The sequence below is a fragment of the Sitophilus oryzae genome, unplaced genomic scaffold, assembly GCF_002938485.1.
Source record: "Sitophilus oryzae breed Bouriz unplaced genomic scaffold, Soryzae_2.0 scaffold_1059_pilon_pilon, whole genome shotgun sequence".
Lineage (NCBI taxonomy): Eukaryota > Metazoa > Arthropoda > Insecta > Coleoptera > Curculionidae > Sitophilus > Sitophilus oryzae.
Genome location: NW_022145681.1, coordinates 366,261 through 387,189, shown reverse-complemented (window position 1 = coordinate 387,189; position 20,929 = coordinate 366,261). Strand labels below are relative to the sequence as shown.

The 20,929-nt window shown below is 29.4% G+C and overlaps 1 protein-coding gene across 1 annotated transcript in view; it reads right to left on the bottom strand.

The window, feature by feature from the left end:
• Positions 1-20,929, bottom strand: part of LOC115876530 (lachesin-like) — a 502,686-nt gene that overhangs the window by 433,464 nt on the left and 48,293 nt on the right. The window contains exon 2 of the mRNA XM_030892346.1: positions 11,533-11,737. Within this exon, the coding sequence (XP_030748206.1) occupies positions 11,533-11,623 (91 nt within the window). The 5' untranslated portion in view covers positions 11,624-11,737. The remainder of the gene's footprint in view (positions 1-11,532; positions 11,738-20,929) is intronic.

Here is a 20,929-nt window from a genome sequence, read left to right as displayed (position 1 = left end):
TTTTATTAATTAATTATAAATTTTCTTCAAAAAAATGACAATAAAACAGTTTCTGTTGAATTTTGGGCACAAAAACATTTCAAATTTATGATTCCAGTCTAATAGCTATTTAGTCAACATGTTTAATTTATGTCAATAACGACAAGTTTGATAAATTCGATTCCAAATATCTCGAGAACCATTACTCGTAGCGATTTTTACCAAGAGACCTTTTTTACGTAAAAAAGTTTGCAAATGTATATTTTTTTACTCAGTAGTTTTATACAGGTACGGACAAAAAGTTATTACTCTTCAAACCAGTTAAAAAATATGTAGGTAGCGCCCTCTACAAGTAAGAATCATATTAACATCAAAATCAAATTTCTCATGTCAAATAACTTCTAAGCGCAAATTTTCATCCAAATATTGACGTTATTTCAGAAATTATTTGGAAAAAATTAAAATAAAGATGAAACTTCTACACCCTGTATCTCCGAAACTAGCCCCCGCCCCCCATTTTAGGACATACATAATTTTTTTTTACTTATTTTTATCTGCAGAATATGCTGCCGAAGTTTCCGGAATACAGTTCGGACCACCTTGTATATTCCTTGGTATTTAATATTGAATATAAAACTAAGGAATTTATACCAATACTTTAAAAGACCATCGAGATAGTTTTTCTACCTTGGAAGACTTTTAAAAACTTATACTATATAGGTGTTTTCTCTTTGAAAATATAATACAATGGTAAAAACATTTAAGAAATGAACAAATATTTCCCCAAATGTTACTTCAATCTCTGTGTAACAAAAGACGTTCCAACCAAACCTTCCTACCAAAATAAAACCGCAATTCTATTATATCTATTCTATCCAATGCAAGTCGACATCGGCCAGACGAATGACATTTAGAATGCAGGTTCCTTTCCCAAGAACATTAAAAGCTCTAGGACAGAATGCAATTTCTAACGGACACTGCGATGTTACTGAATTTAATTGAATGATTTACATTTGTAAGAGACGTCTACCGTTATTGTGGCCATGGAATAAAATCATGAAGACGCTTTCGTAGTGCGGAATATCAAGAAATTACATGTTTTAAATATGAAGGTGCATATTAATACTTTCTTCTCTGCCTGATTTTCTTTTTGGGTATATTTACAAACGATTTACTAACCTAAATACAAGCAGTAAGAAGCAAATAGGCATATCTTGAATATTTTGAAATAAATAGTGTGTCCGGAATTTAACCATAGTTTTTTTATTGCAAATAATTAATCTTCATACAATTTTATGACACCCGTATTTTTTTATTTTACATCAATTTTATCCCATTTTTTTTTAATTAATCAATATTAAGAATTTGCCACCAGGTACGAAGGTAAATAAAAACCATTTTTCTAAATGTATTTTAAAGTAGAAATAAAATTAATTGTAAAATAAAACTCAAGGAACTTACGTTAAAATGATCTTCACAGCAAAATATCGTACTTTTGCTGACATATTGTTGTATTGCCGCTTCAAACCAGGCTCTTCGACGGCTTTCATCCAAAGGAACAGTTAGAAAAACTTTTTCTGGAGAGCCTTCAGAGTTACTTAGACAGCCCTTCACAAAACAAACTTTAACATCCTTCATCACAAAAATAATAAAGAGGGTACAATAAAACAAAATTGAAAACTCAAAGTATTTAAAGCCAAACACCCAAAATCCATAAAATACAAATCTAACCTCAAACCCTCGAACGCCTCGAACATCCGAACCACAGATACCAGAACTAATTATCCGAACAACCAATGACTAAAGAATATAAGGACATTTAACGCCCATATACGGGCTGTAGCAGAATCTGTGACCTTAGACGCCTTTTCTTTTGGTGGCAAACAGTGAGTCATCAGCTGGCCACCAGCGATAATTTTAGCAGTTTTTAATAGTTTGTGTGTAGTGAACTTTGTTACAATGCTGATTAGTTGTTCAGCTTTCAAATGTAAAAGCAGCAGTAACAAGAAAGAGCCAGGAGTTACGTTTCATAGGTAAATAAACAGTCTTTTTAGCGTTTTCTTAAATTTTCTTATTGAATTGGATAATTATTTTTCTGATATTATATGTACTTGATGTGTGCTATATGTCGATACTAGTTTTGTACATTTTGTTAACATTTTAATACGTTGTTTTCGTAATTAATTAGTATGATGCCATCGCCTAAACCATAAGCGTAGTCAAAACATTTATCAAAAATATAAATATCCCTTCATCTAGCTAAGTTAAGAAAAAAATATGGCCACGGCACTGTTTGGTGCCATGGTAACAATTTGCTCTCGGATGTTATTTGTCCTTGAATTCTTTAGTCATTGCGAACAACTTTGGTAGTGTTTAGTGCTTCGATAAAAATGGCAGTAACCTGTTAATTATAAAAATTTAAGTTTTAATTTCTAGTAGTAAAAAATATAAACGTAAATTTAATATTGGGGTAATAAAGAATAATCCCACATAAAAACGTATTTTTTAACGATCTTAATAAAAATAGAAAAATTACGGTAGCATAGAACTAGACACACCATAATATTATACTTCAGACGTTCGCGCCCTCTGTCAACTATTCAATCAAATACTAATAGGTGGCGTCACAATTTTCTACGCGTCATTTCAAACCAGTGATATTTGTATTGAATTTGATTTATTACTTATTCCTTAATTGTAACTTCGTTGCATTTCTTTTTGTATTGAGGGAGTACTTTTTAATCACTTCAATTGAATTTTATATTAAAAATATCAAAATTTACTATGGTTAAACACCGGATTAAAACTAAAAGAAATTCGGACTTAATATAAATATGTGTTAACGAAATATAATACATATATGTGTTAATCAAAAATAAATAAAGACAATCAAATTTCAAAATTCCTTTAAAAATGTGGGTCCTAAAATGCTTTGTTTCGGAGATACAGGATGTTGAAGTTTCATTGTTATTTCAATTTTTTCCAAATAAGTAACTATACAGAGTGCTACAAATTCAGAGCACGAGAATTGGTATCTCAGAAACCGTAATAGATACAGAGATGGTTAAACTGGGGCAAAGTTGCGCCTTGGGATGTTTGTCAACATGCTATCAAAAAAGTTTCAAAAATTTCAAGGATTGCTGAGTTTTTAAAAAAAAATGAAATTTTTGAAAATAAATTTTATTTTTTCCTGTCATTACTTTTTAGAAAAGCGAAAAACTAATTGCACATTCTCATAGCCACTTTATTACAGCTATCTGATTTTCAAATTAGCTAATAGTTTCTGAGATACATAGGCCAACTTATTTTTTTTAAATATGGACCTGCATTTTTTAATTCAGGGTTTGAAAGAAGTCTCCTGAGTGCAATGATTTACCATGAATTTCAATATAATTCCTTTAATTTATAATTAATAGAGTAAACTATATACAAAGGTATATTTTTTGATATTGTGTAGTGTCCTTGTTAAAATTTATATTACTATATTGAAAACTAATTGCAATTTGCTATTGCAATTATTCATAGAATCACAATTAACATCATTTGCACCCAACGAACGTACGCGATTCTAATAAATCATTCGAAAATAAGGATCATTATATAATTGCAAACTATTACATTTCTAGCATAACGCTACACAGTAGTTTTGTTTTCATTATTACGTTTATAATTATTGTAGAGAGGCAACATGTTTTATTCGCACAATAGATAAATGTATCAAATGTGTGTTAATAATATAGAGAATACACAAAATAAATGTTTTGCATTAATATTTTTATTAAAAATTACTGAATGCGTTTTATTGAAACTTTACAATAATATAGCTTATGTATCAGAGTAACACATAGTCTAATTTATAAAGATATTGTGTGAATTGTAGATTGTGTTTTATTTGGTTGTACGATTCGCGTGTACGACTGCCGCTAGATGGCAAGATCATCTAGACCTCATCACACACAGGATCTTGGTAATTCAAATAGGTTCTCGGTCCTTCTTATTTTTTTAAATAGGGCCCAAATAACCGACTTTAAATTTTGACAGTGAGAATATATTTTGAGAAAAGCAATAGGTTTGTTCCAACCAGCATTTCGGGATCGTTTCGAAATCGTACTCGAATCGGTTTTCTTGCACTTTGTTAGCGTGCGCGGACTTCGAATAGTTTCGTGACGGCGCAAAAACTATGAACGTTGGAACATTTTGTGGATTGTTTTCGGGACTGTCAAAAGTATCAAGCGTGCGTGTATCGATCGATTTTTTGTTTTTGTTTAGAATTCCATAACATAACCCTATTATTTTTGTTTGCAAATTGCAATAATAATTATTATTCTTAAAGTATAGAATCAGAATCCAGTAATTGTTGGTAAGTGTTGTTTCAAAAAGCTTACCTAAATATTTTTCATTTTTCACCCGTTCACTTGGCAGCAACTCCAAATTGTCACTATCTGAAGTGGAGGTAAAGAAATCGGTCATACCATCGTCACTCATCCTTAATTATTATCTATAGATAATTATGAAAGTGTACAATTTAAAATTTCCGAACGACTTACTCCACACAAGCTCACCAGCAAAAGTATAACGCACACGTATTCGAATTTGTAAAAAATAACCAAGCATCAGCCGGACGCCGGACCAGAATCAGCTGTTAAAAATCGACAATCCCTGCCAATATGCTTTAAAGCGCAAGCCATGCAAACAGTTCTCAATTTGGACCATGTACCGAAATTACCGTTCTGAAATCGTAACTAAACTATCCCTGGGTAGGTTGGTACGCAAATAGGATCGTCCGATAACTGTCAAATCTCGGTTGGAACACATTTGAATTACTGCGCATGAGCGTGATCGTTCGGTGACGGTTCTGCGGCGGTTTGGAACAAACCTAATATATTTGACAAAACGTCCACTATTCATTAAATAATAAACCTGAGATTTATTTGACCCAGATCAAATAAAAAACAACTTGAATATTATATCTAATAAAATAATCAATATGTATAACAGATGGCTTGAAAAAGCTTCTTGAAATATTACACTCAGTTGGAGCGTTATACTTTGTATTATCCAAACAGGTATCTTGATGGATTGCTAGTAATACTTCAGTGAAGATATAACCTATATCCATTTCGCGATTAAACTCAAAATCCGTATATTGAACGCAGAGGTCTAACAATATTATAAAGATGAAAAAATATAAAAACAAAAATATATATTTTTTAAAACAAAAGAATGTTTACACTTCATAATAATACAGACATTTCAACACAATTTCGGTATATACATATAAAGTACTTCAAAATCGGTCAAATTTTATAGAAAACATATTTTTGTGTTTGTAGTTATTCTGAAAATTAACTGTTTTATTATACAGGGTGGCGCACCTCATTCGCCTCGGTTGATTATACGAAAACGGAAAGATGTAGAAACAAAATATTTCATGGGTATATATGGAGAGGCAATGTGCACAATTTAAAATTATTTTGATATATACAGGGTGTCTCAGAACTAAGATTCATACCAAAGTTACATTTTTTCTTGTGGAATACCCGGTATTTTATTTCATTTTTGGATACTTGGGCCCAAAAAAAGGCATTTATTATAAGGGTTAAGTATCTTTAAAATCATTGGTTTTTGAGATATTTAAAGATATTTAAATATGCATGCTACAAGAGAATTGATTATCAACACATTACTTTTCAGAATTAATTTTTGTGCTGAGTTTAAAGGTAAAGAAATAAACTTTGCTGAAAAATGTTATTGTTTCCTTAAATTTATACAGAGCAGAGGTACCAAAAATTAGTGATCTATTTTACGGGTTTATTTTAATATAAAAACTTTGTTATTTCAAACGCAATACTCTGTATTTTTTAAATAAATCAAAGCAGATTCAAATACTCTTCAAACTATATTAGGGTTTCCTATACCTATCTATCTCAGATTTTGAATAAAAAGCGATTTTTAAATAAAATGGCAATCAAGATGGCTGGTATCGCCATGGCAATTTTCTAATGACAGTTAGTAATTATTTTCAAAAGCGACATTTTTTATGTTATGTTCTCTAAAATCAAGAAAGCGATTGCCATACATTACTATTATCTACAGATGGACGAGCAATACATTTATTTTTATTAATTTGTATATTAAAAAGCCTCTTTTATTTTTCTTTTAGAGGCTATCGCCTTCTTACATTATATTATGTTATTTTTTATTAGGAATAATATAAATAACATTACATTTTAGAATATATTTTAAAATGAAAATGCTATAAATTTTATTTTTACTCGGCTATTAAATTAGAATATAAAAATAAATTAAATTTGGGTTAAGGTTCTGACAAGAGAGCGGAAAATTAAACAGGTACGTCCATAATGGAAAAAACCACTGTAACATTTACTGCGTCCCTCGTGAGATCCTGCGGGACGTTAACAAATGCAGTGTCAGTTCCATGTTCGGAAAGACGACACTTCAAATGTAAGGGAAAGGCATTTATTCCAGATAAAATTCGCCAACGGAATCTGTTCAGTTTAGACAGTAATAACAAATTGTTAAACCGCCTCTAAAAAGTTCCGGAAATAGTTTTCCGGAAATCAAGTGTCAAGATAAATATAATAGCTTCTACCGGTAAAATGTTAAAATGGCAAAATAAGTTTCAAATTGAATTAGGACCCGATTCGTTGCTTTTGGCAGGTCTCTGAGATTTTGGTCGGATACGAAATTGCTGCAATTGAATTATTCGATTAAGGTATCTTCAGATAGTTTTTGTAAAGTTATAAGCGTTCTAGTTTTTGTACAACACGGAGTCACAGGAACGGATCTGTAGAAGATATTTGAAATGTCCAATCAGACTTTTTACGCTGTGAAGAAAAAAATCACACATACTGAAACATCAATAAGTATAATATTTTTATAAGTGATAAATTAGATAGCAAACAAAAATGTATAGTTTTTTATATGTTGTTTCTATATATTTTGATTTCTACATAGTTCATTTCTGATGTGTTATTTTCGTTGATTTGTTGTTATGCTACGTTAAGTTTTTGTTTACACTGAACCAAAAATCGACATAAATATAATGAAAAAGTTCATTATTTAATATAATTATATAATTATATAATGAATTAAATCATTATTCAATATCAATTTTGAGCCGATAAACGATTTCATTGGCACAATGAAAAGTAATTCATTAATTCTATGAACTTTAAGTTCATTAAATCAATGAACAGTGTTCATTAATTTAAAGGACACATTCATTGGTACAATGAACATATTTCATTAATATAATGTACCTCAATCCTTATATTAATGAACTGTATCATTAATACAATGAAATAATTTCATAACCTGTTTAGTTATACATTTAAAAGTCGACACTATTAGTAACTCTTGTTATACCGTATAATCGATGATGAAGATCGCTGTCATTGATATGAAATGTCATTGATAGCCATTTCCCAGCCAACTACCTAAAATCTAAAATAATTCTACTATTATGAATAAATTTCCATTTGAAGAAGTACTTAGCTACAAAGATAACAAAATTACCAATAGTGCCGATTTACTTACGAGCACAGTAAATTTTTCCAGTAGGGCAATAAAAAACAAGTGCAATAAACTAATAATAATTTATTCAAACTTGATATAGCATATACAAGTTAAAAATTAAAGAAATCAAATCGACGAAGAGAATAGTAATGTTATTATTAATTTTAGGATAAATTATAATAAGAAAATTAATTTACCAGTCGATATCCTGAGGGATTTCTATAAAAAGACCATTTCTTCATTATATTAGCTGTATCGTTAGACTTAATAATGTCTAGACCAATTAGTAACAGGCCTTCCAAGTCGCATCAAGTGCGTCCGATGTTAAATTGTCGAATTTGAGGGCTTAAAGGCAGGTCTCAGCATCTTGTTCCGGTTCTAAAAGTGACGTATATCAAAATAATTAAAATGCCAAATATTAAAAGAACATTGGAATTTACCAAATCAGTTTCATGCCTCGACTTGTTACTATGCTTCTTTTTGTTTTTTATCTTCTGAAACATATTTAGAAACCGCTGTTTTAATGAATACCCGCACCAGAGATCTCACATAGCGGAATTTAATTTGACAACACAACAAATTAACTACAATACGATAGGACTTTTATTTAAAATATTTGAAATAATGAATAGAACATTTACCGCTCTAATGAAACTAAAGCCTCACTGAATAACACAACCACACAAGATGGCCACCATTTAAGTCCTAATATTTTATTCCTGATATTAATAACCGCGTTCATTAATATAATGTAGTGTGTTCCTTGTATTAATAACATTGTTCATTGTCACAATGTACAACTCATTAATCAATGATTTAGTACATTAATATAATGAATATGTATTCATTAAAGTTTCAGCATTAAAATAAAGACCGCATTCATTGGAACAATGAACGCGTTCTTTATATTAATAAAAATCTTACATTAATTTAATAACCAGATTTTCATTATATTGATGAAATTAGATTCATACTATTAATAAATCAGGCATCAACCTATAATTAACAAATCATTAATATAAAGAAAAAAATCATTGTCCCAATGAACCAACAGTCAATAATCAATGTTCATTAATATTATGAACAATTTTTTTTTCAGTGTATGATTTTAACAATTTTTATAGATGCATCTTATCGTTTCGTAGCTACAGGAGGTTAAAATCTTCATGTATTTTCGATTTATTATAATTCACTTTCAAGTGCTTTTAGTGATTTTAATCCAATTTTGAGGGCAAATGTTACTAAAAGCGCTACATATTTTAATGCTAAAAGAGTTTCGACAGATTCTGGAATCACTGGAATATTACCAAAAAACATGTGGACCATTGACTTTTTTTCTCGTGCTGGCAAAATTAAATAAACCGTTTAATGCCGATTAAAAGTTGTATCTTGATATTTGGTCTATTTAGACAATTAATAAATTTAAAACAAATTTAAAAAAATATTTATTAAATCTGTAATAGGATATTATCAGCTTAGAATATTAATTTATTTGTTTATTAATGCAAACAATAGCTTCACTTTTTAAGGGGAAGGTAAAATATAATAGGATAATATCAGCTTAGTATAATTTTTTTCTTTTTTCTTTTTTCTAATTATATGTATAACCAAACCAAACGAAAAATTAATACTTAACAATGATTACTTTTTAATACACTGTTATTGCATTATTTATTTCTACCTATATTTTATAGTTATATAAAGGTATTTCTATTTATGTATATAAAAAGGAAGAACGTAATGGGACACGGATATTTTGTTAAATTAAAAGAACCGTATTAGGTATATTTTTGTCCTCTTCTATTCTTGTTACCTTCTTAGTATTTTATTCTTAGTATCTTATTTTTAGTATCTTCCTACCTAATATATTTCTATTTCTATTTATACAAAAAATATAATGATCGTAAAGATTTATAATGAGAAGTTTTTTGTATGATAGTAAAATAATATTCTTATAGAAATACTTATTCAATTAAATTCCTATAGCTTTAAATAATTAGTAATTAGAGGCTCAAAATTACTCAACGATTAAGCAACGTAAGCTGTGTTCTATAAAATACACTTGAAAACGCTAAAACTCTCACCTAAGAATATTAAATTAGCAAAGTTTTCACGCAACGTCTTCAGGGTCAAAAATATATGCTAATTAAACAGAATCCGCCAATCGTGTCCCCCAACTTTGTGTTGTCGTAAAATTGTTCAAAGAAGATAAACGGGTTAAAGATCAAAATCTAACTTGAAAGAGACAATAGAACCTTCGAAATTTGGTTAGACAAAATTATAACTGGTTCGGAAAGCCTTTAAGAACAAATAAATCAGATTAATGAAACATCACCTACCTTAAGTTAGCACAATCTTTTTAGCTAAATATATAGATTTAAGATTTATATACAGGGTGATTTACGGTCATAGTACGTTAGACGTTTATGGAAGCCCGGTGATTTTTTTGAAAATTTAGATTTTTCCATAAAGGCACCTGCTCCATCTGTCTAAATTATTTTCAGCATTACAGTATTACCACTTCTTACTATAAGTGGTAAATTCTTTGTTATTTTAAACGAAACACCCGGTATATTATTATGTTTTTCGAAACTACTTCCATATCACAAAATTTTTCACAAGGAGGTTCGAACTTCTATATCACAACCTAACCTATACAAATCTTTGATAGTTTTCGAGATAAAAAATAAAACCTGTGTAAAATTTACATCTTGATCTTGAAAAGCATTGGTTAAATCATAAATTTGGCATATTAAAAGCTAAAATTTGGTTTATGGGTTAAGAAAGGCCGGCATATTCGATCTGTCTAAATCAACTCATTTGATATCAAACAGAGAGGTCAGAAAAAAATATTATTTCTGCTTGTTATAAAATCGGTCAAATTCTTGTTATATTAAATTCAAGCCTATATATATTTAAAAAACCTAAACCCAAAATATCAATTAGAGTTTACGTGCTAAATTTCTAAAATTGTCATGGTAACGAAATTCTTGAAATGAAACTGTAATAATAAAATTATTAATTTTAATTACCTCTACTTAATAAATCGGAAGGTTTAGGTATAGGAAAATGATATATCGTTGAAAAGCAATTTTATTAGTCTTTTGATTTTTTAAATAATATACATAGGGTTGAATTTAAAATAACAAAGATTAATTTTATAACAAACGGAAACAAAAAATAATTTTGCTCCTTTTACTCTTAAAACATTTCATATTTTGACATAAATCAATATAGTTAAATATTATCATTTTCCTTTAATTAATTTAACCAGATAATTTCCACCCTACAATTTTAAGTAGTTGACATTCATAAATATATTTTGAACACCCTGTAGCATCTAATTAAAATATCTTTACATATATGTCTTTTTTCAGGTCTATAACACTTTTTTTCGAAATTTTAGTAGTCCAACTTCAAAAACAATCTTATCACTGCCAATTTTTGACCACACTGAAATCTAACTTTTGTTATAACAAATTGAAATATTACAAAAACAATCCATTTTAGGTATATAAAATTATGTACAAAAAAGTCACAGAGTTACAGTTGCAGGACGTTGTATTTAAAAAAACATATGTTATATCCACTACACAATTTTTAAGTACCCTGTATACTCTATAATAGTTTTAAAATTTGTATGTTAACCTCCCCTACAACTTTTTTATTTAACATTTTTTGTAAACCTAGAAAAAATCATATATGGACTTTACTCTATCGTTGACTCACCCTGTACTTGCCGTAATTCCATCTAAATAAAATTTAATACAATTAAATTTGTAGGGTGCAAATATAATCAGAAATTCTTTATCAAGTAATTCATAAAAATATATGATAAACTAATTGTTTTACTTATTTCAATCTCAAATAAGAATGAAGCTTATATTTTTTCATTCATTGTGTACCTAGTTCATAACTTAAGAACATGTGATACACAAATCGTTTCAATTATACTATTTAGTTCTATTCACATAATTTATGATATAATTATATTAATAATATATAATACGATACCTTGAAATGCTTGGAAGGTTGAAACGGCCAAAGTGAGACATAAAAAGCAGCAGGTCACATATCTCTCCATCAGAAACGATAATGGTCCCATCGTACGACCGGTTTACGAACTAACACACGCGGACACCGGATGGAGGTTCGCAAAGTTGTTTACATTATAAGTGCTCGCGTTCTTTCAACAGCAGTCGTCGAGGATAATTTGTATCTGAAAATAAAAGAAGAGAATTTAAAGAAGTTAGTTCAACACACTAGAGTTATTTCAACACACTATACTCTCTTCAACATTCGTTTGAAGAGAGTATTTACGTCGCTTTTGCAGAGCTACAATTTTTCAGCAGAGTTTAAAGTGTTTTGAGAATAAAAATGGTTAATGGTGTTATAAACTTGTTCGGAAAAAAGTTCTTCAAACTTTATTAAATGGCTTCCTCGCCTCAATCATTTAGTTTAATATTGTACAGGGTGGCGCCTCTCATACGACGCGGAGGCTCCAAGGAGAACTAAAGTTTGTATTGTAATGAAATTTTGTGAGGATATGTACAACTTAGCAAGTATAGCTAGAGACTTAAGAAATATAAAATAACACGCGACCGGTGCTAGCCTCAAGTCTCTTCCTATATTTGTACAACTGTAAGTTGATTTAGAGACCTTTTTAAAAATATAGAGAGTTGTAGAGGGTGTTCTTAAAAAAAGTAACATAACAGTAGAGAAAAATAAAAGTGATTTTTATTAAATAAGTAATGACTGAGATGTTTTTGACATATTTAACAGTTTCTAAAAATGAAGAACAAGTTTTAAATTTAAATAAACGGTACCTAAATTAAAATTTACCCGGTATAGCCTAATATGTAGCTAAAATAACTATTATATTTTTAAATTACGTTAAAATTTGGCCCAAAAAGTTATAAAAACAAAATTAATATTCAACATTGGCCAGCTTTAAAAACAAATTACTCTTATATTTTAAACAGAACAGCTGGTATATTATTCCGATATTAACTAAATATTATATAATATTAAGGTTGCCTACCCCTCAAACAAAGATTTTCGTAGATATTTTCATATTTATGATTTAGTGTCAGTAGATCTTCATTATTTGATAAAATCTAGGTGGCTGTGATATTATGTCTGACGTTACTTCAACATAGTTAATCTAATCAAATTAGTTCATCTTTAACACACGAATTATCATCTTGTGTCAGTTAAAAGAAAAAAAATTTCAGAAATTTGCTGAAAATGGAAACTTATCATACACCAGAGAGAAGTGATATGATTCTATTAGTTGGTGACTGCAGTTTGCATTCACCAATTAATAGAATACTTAAATGCTCCAGATTTTTCTAGTCTGGGCTTTTTTATTGCGATATATATTAAGGACAACATTTACAAAACTCTCAAACTATAATTGTCGACATCATGGGAGAATTGACTGTGGCTGCTTTTCGAAGTGCCTACATCGAACACTCCACATATGCCTTTTAACGAGAATAATTTTATGCAGTGAACAGAAAAGGAACCATTTTGATTATTTGATTTCATCTAGCTAATTATTGTCACATAATTTTACGTTTATATCTAGTTTTAATTCTGTAATAATTAAAGTATATTTTAAACGTATATCTTTTAATTTTTTACTATTTACTCTACATCTTTTAATTTGTGTTAAATTAACTATATCACCGTCACCCTAGATTTTATCAAATAATAAATATTTACCGACGCAAAATCATATAAATGAAAATATTTAGAAAAAAATTTGCTTGAGGGGTAGGCAACTTTAATAATATTATGAAGATATACCCTCCATTGAACACTGGAACAATATACTGGCTGTTTCATTTAAAATAAAAGAGTAACTTGCTTTTAAAAGTGACCAACGTTCAATATTAATTTGGTCTCACCCTGTATAACTTTTCGGGTCAAATTTTAATTTGGTTTAATATACAATGGTTATTTTAACTAAATATCAGGTTGTGCAAGATAAATTGCAATTTAAGTAGCTGTTATTGAAATTTAAAATGTATTATTCATTTTTACAAAATCTGAAATACGTCAAAATCCTTGCATTTTAGTCATATGCTTCTTTAATAAATTTCACGTTTATTTTTATCCTAGAATCCGAAAATCAATTAATATATAAGGTGTTCCATCACAAAAAAAAACAACTTTGATGGGTAACTTTTTTTGGGGCACCCTGTAGATATATTTTTATAAAATGCTTTCAGTTAATCTACATATGCAAAATTTCATGTCTATATAAACTACCGTTCTTCTTGGAGGCTCCGCGTCGTATGAGAGGCGCCACCCTGTATATGTAAATCCAACATGACTTGTTCTTAGTTTTAATTGTCTTATTTCCAAATACGTTTTACAATTTGTTTATATACTGCTACATTTCTTTAGTACAGCGTCTGGCATGAAAGCAATTAAAGTCGTAATATGATTTTATGAAATGTCAAAATAACAATTATTCTAAAACATCAAATTATCCTTGTTATGGGCCTTGTTTAGGTCATGAATAACAAATTACAATAATAATATGGACATTTACCAAATGAATGTAGTTTACATAAATACTGCAACACAAATCTACGAACTGCATCTCGTAATTGTACCCTTGCTACAAAGTTGGAAGAAATGTTAATAAGCTAGAAATCCATTTTATTAGGTTTCCAACTTGAAATAACGGTATTTCTAAAGCAAGGAAAACATTTTAATTAAAGTGTATTTAAACTGGATTAAGTTTGCAAATACATCGAGAAGAATTTAAACTAAAATATTAATTATAAATCTTCCAGACAGATAGACTTCTGCAAAAATATTTGTTCATATTTCGTCAAATTGTTTTTAAATAGGTATTATAATTTTTTTTATAAAGTTAAATAAATTAATATTTGTGAGATTATAACAAATAATATTTTCTAAATTATGTTTTTTAATGTTATAATTATTGTTTAGTTATTAGGATGTCATCTAAGCTATTATTTGTTTTTTGTGTTAATAAAAATAATCTCAACAAATGTTTCACTATTATTGTAAATGTGAGTTAGTTCTTTATACGTATTTATGTACTGTACAGGGTGGACCATTTTGGTTGTTTCTATAGAGTATCTAGAAAACCGTGAGAAATATTCAAATTTTGATACTGCAGTCTCGGGTTCTTTTTCTGAAAAAATTACAATGGCGCAAGCGGATCGTGGCTATCTTGATCGGTTTCGAAGCTACAGGGGGATTCTCAAATTTTGTACTTTTTGAAGATGTTCGATAGTTTGTTTATTTCAGCAACCACGGAAAAATGAATTATACATTCTAAAGGCACTTTTCTGTGTAGAATGCAGTGGCGTAGTCAGACTTTTTTCGAAAAAAATATTTTTGAGATATTAACTATACTTGTGTTTTTTTTTAAATAGAACCCCCTGTATATTTTTAAATTTTCTTATTCATCTTCGCATGAGCTTCTCGAAAATATATAACACTCTATATTTATTTTCACTAATAACCTCAAACATTTCAATTTTTTCTTAAAATATCCACTTGTAGATAGTCGGCCGCGCCGAGTAACACAGTAAACGGTTGTCATGGTGATCGGGACATACCTTTGATGGATGCGTGAAATTTCATTTCAACAGATTGAAGTGTGTATATTTTAAATAATAAAAAATAAGTAAATTTGAAAATTTTGAGAAATATAATATGTTAGAATGTTATATTAAGTCTAACAAACATAAGCAAATGGCAGCTGATTTATATTTTGAGCGGCATCCAGAGCGCAAGCAACGAAACCCAGCCATTTTTAAAAGGTTAGAAGATAGTTTAAACAATTTTGGAGCTTTTCAAAAACCGCGTCTGAAAAATTATCAGAAAGAAGATGTAAGTAAGATGTCAATATATTAATGTCCTCGGAGCCGTAACACTAGATCCGACAACATCAAGTAGAGCTATTGAAATGCTGTTAGCGGCGTGCGGAGACGGTACCAACTCTGTCTAGATAATAATGGGCAACAGACCGAACATTTAATGTAGTCTTTGTGTTTTTATTTTTTTTTTATATTAACTGAGAAGCCCGGTTGAGGTAACCTCTTGAGTTTATATTAAAATATGTTCTTTTGTTTCTGTCAAACTTATTTTCTATTTGCTTCGTATTGTTCGATTTTATTTAATTGCTAATTCATGTATGGCTCCGAGGACACTAACATATTGATTTTCTTAATTTTCTTTCTGATAATTTTTCGGATGCGGTTTTTGAAAAGTTCCAAAATTGATTAAACTATCTTTTAACCTTTTTAACCTTAACAAGTGGATATTTTAAGAAAAAGTTGAAATGTTTGAGGTTAATAGTGAAAATAAATATAGAGTGTTAAATATTTTCGACAAGCTCATGCCAAGATGAATAAGAAAATTTAAAAAGATACAGGGGGTTCTATTTAAAAAAACAAAAGTATAGTTAACATCTCAAAAAATATTATTTTCGAAAAAAGTCTGACTACGCCACTGCATTCTACACAGAAAAGTGCCTTTAGAATGTATAATTCATTTTTCCGTGGTTGCTGAAATAAACAAACTACCGAACATCTTCAAAAAGTACAAAATTTGAGAATCCCTCTGTAGCTTCGAAACCGATCAAGATAGCCACGATCCGTTTGCGCCATTGTAATTTTTTCAAAAAAAGAACCCGAGACTGGAGTATCAAAATTTGAATATTTCTTACTGTTTCCTAGATACCCTATAGAAACAACCAAAATGGTCCACCCTGTACGTGCCGTTAAGAAAATTAATAACAGTTTTCAAAATCATTCTTAAGTTGAATAATCTGAAATCCAATAAATACAACAATAAAATAGTGAAAACTGTAATTAGTTATTAATTAATTAAATATTAAAAAATATTATTTTAATTTAAATTAAATACCAAAAAAATTGAAATAAAATCAATTTCTATCATTTTCGAACATATATTATACTTATTATAAACACATTAACACACATCAAAGCATTAAAAAGTCATACTTTTTATAATATGCAATCTTTACTATCCAACATTATAAAGCCCAGCTATATAAAAGCGATATATAAGGTCATTCATAAATAAAATTTCGACAGAATTGATTTTCCATTTATTATCTGGCTCACAAAAAACGTCTTGAATCTCAATTTCTCAAAAGCAGGTTAAAAGTGACAAGACTTGGGTATATTTGAAGCCTAAAGCACCCACATCAAAAAAGTTTTCTCCATTAGGCATTAGGGAACTCCTGCATTGACTTTTTTGCTATAAGTTGTCTAATTCTAATAAATTAGAAAGTTGTGATTAGAATTTAATTAATTGAAGTATAAATATCGGTTCTAAAAGTAAATTTATGACTTGTGCTTGAACTAAGTATTACGTTTTAGTAGTTTTAGGATATATGGATTATGAAAGTATTTATGCAAAAAATTTAAACAGCTCGACACGAGCTAATCTAGTTTCAGTACTAGTAGTAGTAATTTAGTTTTTAGTTAGTAGTATTAGTACTATTAAATTTTGACAAAATCTTATATTTTTGAATGTAATGGGCATGTTTCATGTTTTTCAATTTCCACGTAATTATGCAGATTTCAACCTAATTAGTGCTTGCTACTTAGTCTTATATAAAACTTAATATTATGCCAATAAACGGGGTAAGCTTGAATTTCACACTTACGCGCGCTGCGATGACGTATGTAGCCCTCGCCAATATGATTGGCTGGTTTGCGTATCGAAATAAACTTACTTATTATGTTATTGTTGTTATTGTTTTATTTTATTTTTGATTTTAAATTAAATTTGCATTTAAACTATTTCCAATAATGCTAAAAAATTAATTGTTCCATTGTTGGATAACATTTACCAATAATTATAATAAAATGTTTTTGTACGCGCCGAAAAAAGATGGAAAATCGTAAATGCTGTTTTTTCAGAAAACTTCTCTTAAGCTATGAATGTGGTTTCAAAACATTTCAAAGTGAGATTATATTATGTTTGATTTGTTAAATCATTAATGGCCTGTTTATTACATGTGGAAGAAGGTGGGGAAAAATTAATTTGAAAAAAATGTAATTCCTGATAACTAAGATTAATAGTATTTCCGAAAAATCACAGTATTCACAGTTATGGTATAAAACAGGTACGCTACAATCTGATCATGAAAAGTACGTCTACTATCTGACCAAGAAAAGTTAGAGAAGATGAACAAGGCAATTATTTAAGTTAAGTTATTTCAGAAGACTATTAATAAAACACATTGTATAGATAAAATAAGGCTCTAATGCAGTGCCTTTTTTACATAAAATCAAGTAAATATTTTATTTTAAAGTTTTGTTATTAAATGTATTAATATGTGATCAATAATGTTTATTATATAAGCATAAAATATTATTTTTTAAGAGTGTTATATATATCAGGAAGATTCGAAGGAAACATATATTGTGTATTACATATACATATTTTATTATTTTTTAAATTTATTAAATTAAAAGGCAAGTAAATATAAAGTGTTTTAATTACAATATAGTAATAATTTACATTTTGATGGTGATAAGACTTACTGAATATCAGGGCAGTCAATTTACAATTAACCCGCTACAAGAACATAAAATATAAATATTATGAGAAGACAAGAATGGCAATAAAAGTTGCTAGAAGCACAGAATATCTAGCTAAATTATTCTATTAGAAGGTAAGATGTTATCTTCCGTCATTCTACATAAATCATCGCGTGGTACCTTCTTGATTTTATTTGTTATGTATGACATAATGTTTACATACCGCCTAAAATTAAATTATAAATAGATAAATAAAAACCTACATATTTAGTTATAATTTAAAAAATCACCAGTGTTAGTGCACAGCTTAAAAATTTAGTTCCCTCCACTTTCTGTACACTTTTACCATTGCAGTCACATAATATTGAGGTGTACCTTTTGTTTGATTGTACAGAAGCCCTCTTTTTATTGAACGGATCCAATCGAACTGTTATCATTATGATTCACTCTATGCTCTATAAACAATGGTTTTATTACTTTTCAATTACTTCTTCAAGAAAAAAAAATCTCACCTTGATATTTTAACTTCTTTATATCAGCACTTAAGTATTTTAAATTGTCTATATAAAAACTGTCCACCATATACTCCGTCACCTTTCGAAAACGATCCGAAAAAGTTTTTTTATAGTTTTGAGCCATTTAGATAAAATTAAAAGTTATAACCAAGAAAATGTATCGCTGAACTGAAAAGCACGAAGAAAAATAGTAACAAAATCCAAAATGGCTGCGCCCCATGTAGAATGTAGAATGTTTAGGAGGGGAGTTAATCACCACGACCTTATAGATCTATTGTGTGTTCCCCTTTCGTGAGTTATAACGAGTTATAACTCATCATACAGTCTCAGGGCTTTAAGAAAATCCAGTATCTGAGACCGCTCCACAGAGGCCAGATCTCCATTCTCGACATCAGACGTACCAAGGTTCATAGCACGAATGGTCGTCGTCTCGGCGCACTCAGTGATAAGGTGTTCTGGTGTTTCCCCATTTTCCCCACAAAATCTGCATTCGCCGTTGTTTCTCAGTTTCAGCCTACTGAGGTGTTGTGACCCCGTGACAATCCGAAGATTGTTTTTACTTAAATCAAGGAAAACCTTTGATTTTTCTCGATCATAAGTTCTAAGGAACTTTTTCGAATGTCTTAGACCATTGGAGGACACCCATTCCAAGTTACGGATGGAGTCTTCCAGATTCTTCAGTTCCGCTTTTAGTTGGTTCCTGTTTGGAAAACAGAACGGTTCTGGTCCAGTTAGTGGAGTGTTCACTCCTTGTCTAGCTAGATCATTTGCTTTTTCATTGCCTTCTATCCCTTGGTGAGCAGGCACCCAGAGTAGGAGGACTTTATTTTCTTTGCCTAATTTGTTGAGCTTCTCTAGGCATTCTTTGACCAACTTCGAATTGATGGTTACTGAGTTGATCGCGTTAAGTGCTGCTTGACTATCGGATAGGATGGCAATTTCCTGTTTTCGATAGTCCCTATCTAAGATAAATTGTACGCATCTTTCGATAGTTATAATTTATTTAATTTCTAAAATGATATCATGGAATTTTTCCTAATTTCCTATGTATTGTAAGTAATGAAGACTTAATCTATGCAATACAATGATTTATTTGCGAATTTATATTTTTTGGAACATGCCCATTGTTTTTGAACGAAATTCTCAACGGACAACTGACAAATAGTACTAAGGCTTTGGTTGATTCTTTGTGAAACATCGTTGAGATATTAGTATTTTAACTAAACGTTCTCTAACCCAGTGTAAACTCATCATAAATGCAAAACCTCTAGCGAGGGGAAGGGAATTCAAACCTCACAATCTTTTCAAATTATTTATTTCAAAAAATATTTTTTTGTTAAATGGGACAACTTGTTTTAGGAAAAGTTACTTCCCATCATCAGACCCAAAAGACAAAATTCCTTTGACTTTATTAATAAAACACGCTTTTAGATGTATCCAAATTTAATGAGAGTAACTTTATCTCTACATATCTTTCGGCTTGTTGAGCCTTTTTCAAAGTTTTTTTTACTATCCGTCTGACTAGATTGTAACGATATATATTTGATGTGATGGTGGGTTTTAGAAAAAAAGACAGTTAATTTTAAATATAACGTTTAATATGAAACTTCATCATATTTTAATCTGTAACAAAAATGGAGATTTCTATTTAAAATAAGATAATCGCTGTCAGCTTTTGGTATTTTAAATAATTATATTTCTATTTCTTTAAGATCTATTGGGTTTTCGCTCTGAAAAAGAAACTTACAAATCAAAAAAGATATTTTTGTAAACAACATTAAAACTAAATAAGCAAATTTACTACAACGTCCCATACCGCACGTCCAAATGAAATTACGTTTCTACAAGGGAGACACATGAGAAACAAAATATGTTAAAGTGAACCTATGTGTTCATCTAGTTCTAACATATACATATGAGATACACGCAGGTTTATATTGATAGAATTGTGTGATACAGTGTTTACGAGTTGTATACCGTATGCACTCAAGATTCTAAAGAGTTTTTTGTAACGTAACAAATAATTAATAAAATCAGAGATAACTACGAGATGCCCAAGTCAATGTGTATAACTGGTTCCCTAATAGCTATATATAAAAATCCAATGACGGATCCGTTGAATCTGGAGATAGTTGGCGCTGCGATCGGCGCTAAGTGATTCAAAAAGCGCGCCTTTATTTGAATTTAAATATTTTTATATATATATTATAATTACCAAATAAAAGACTAATATAAGAATTAAATTATTTATTAAGAGATAAAAAAATATTTTCAAATATGTTACAATAAAATGATAATTTTAAATAAACATAATAATAAATAAATGGT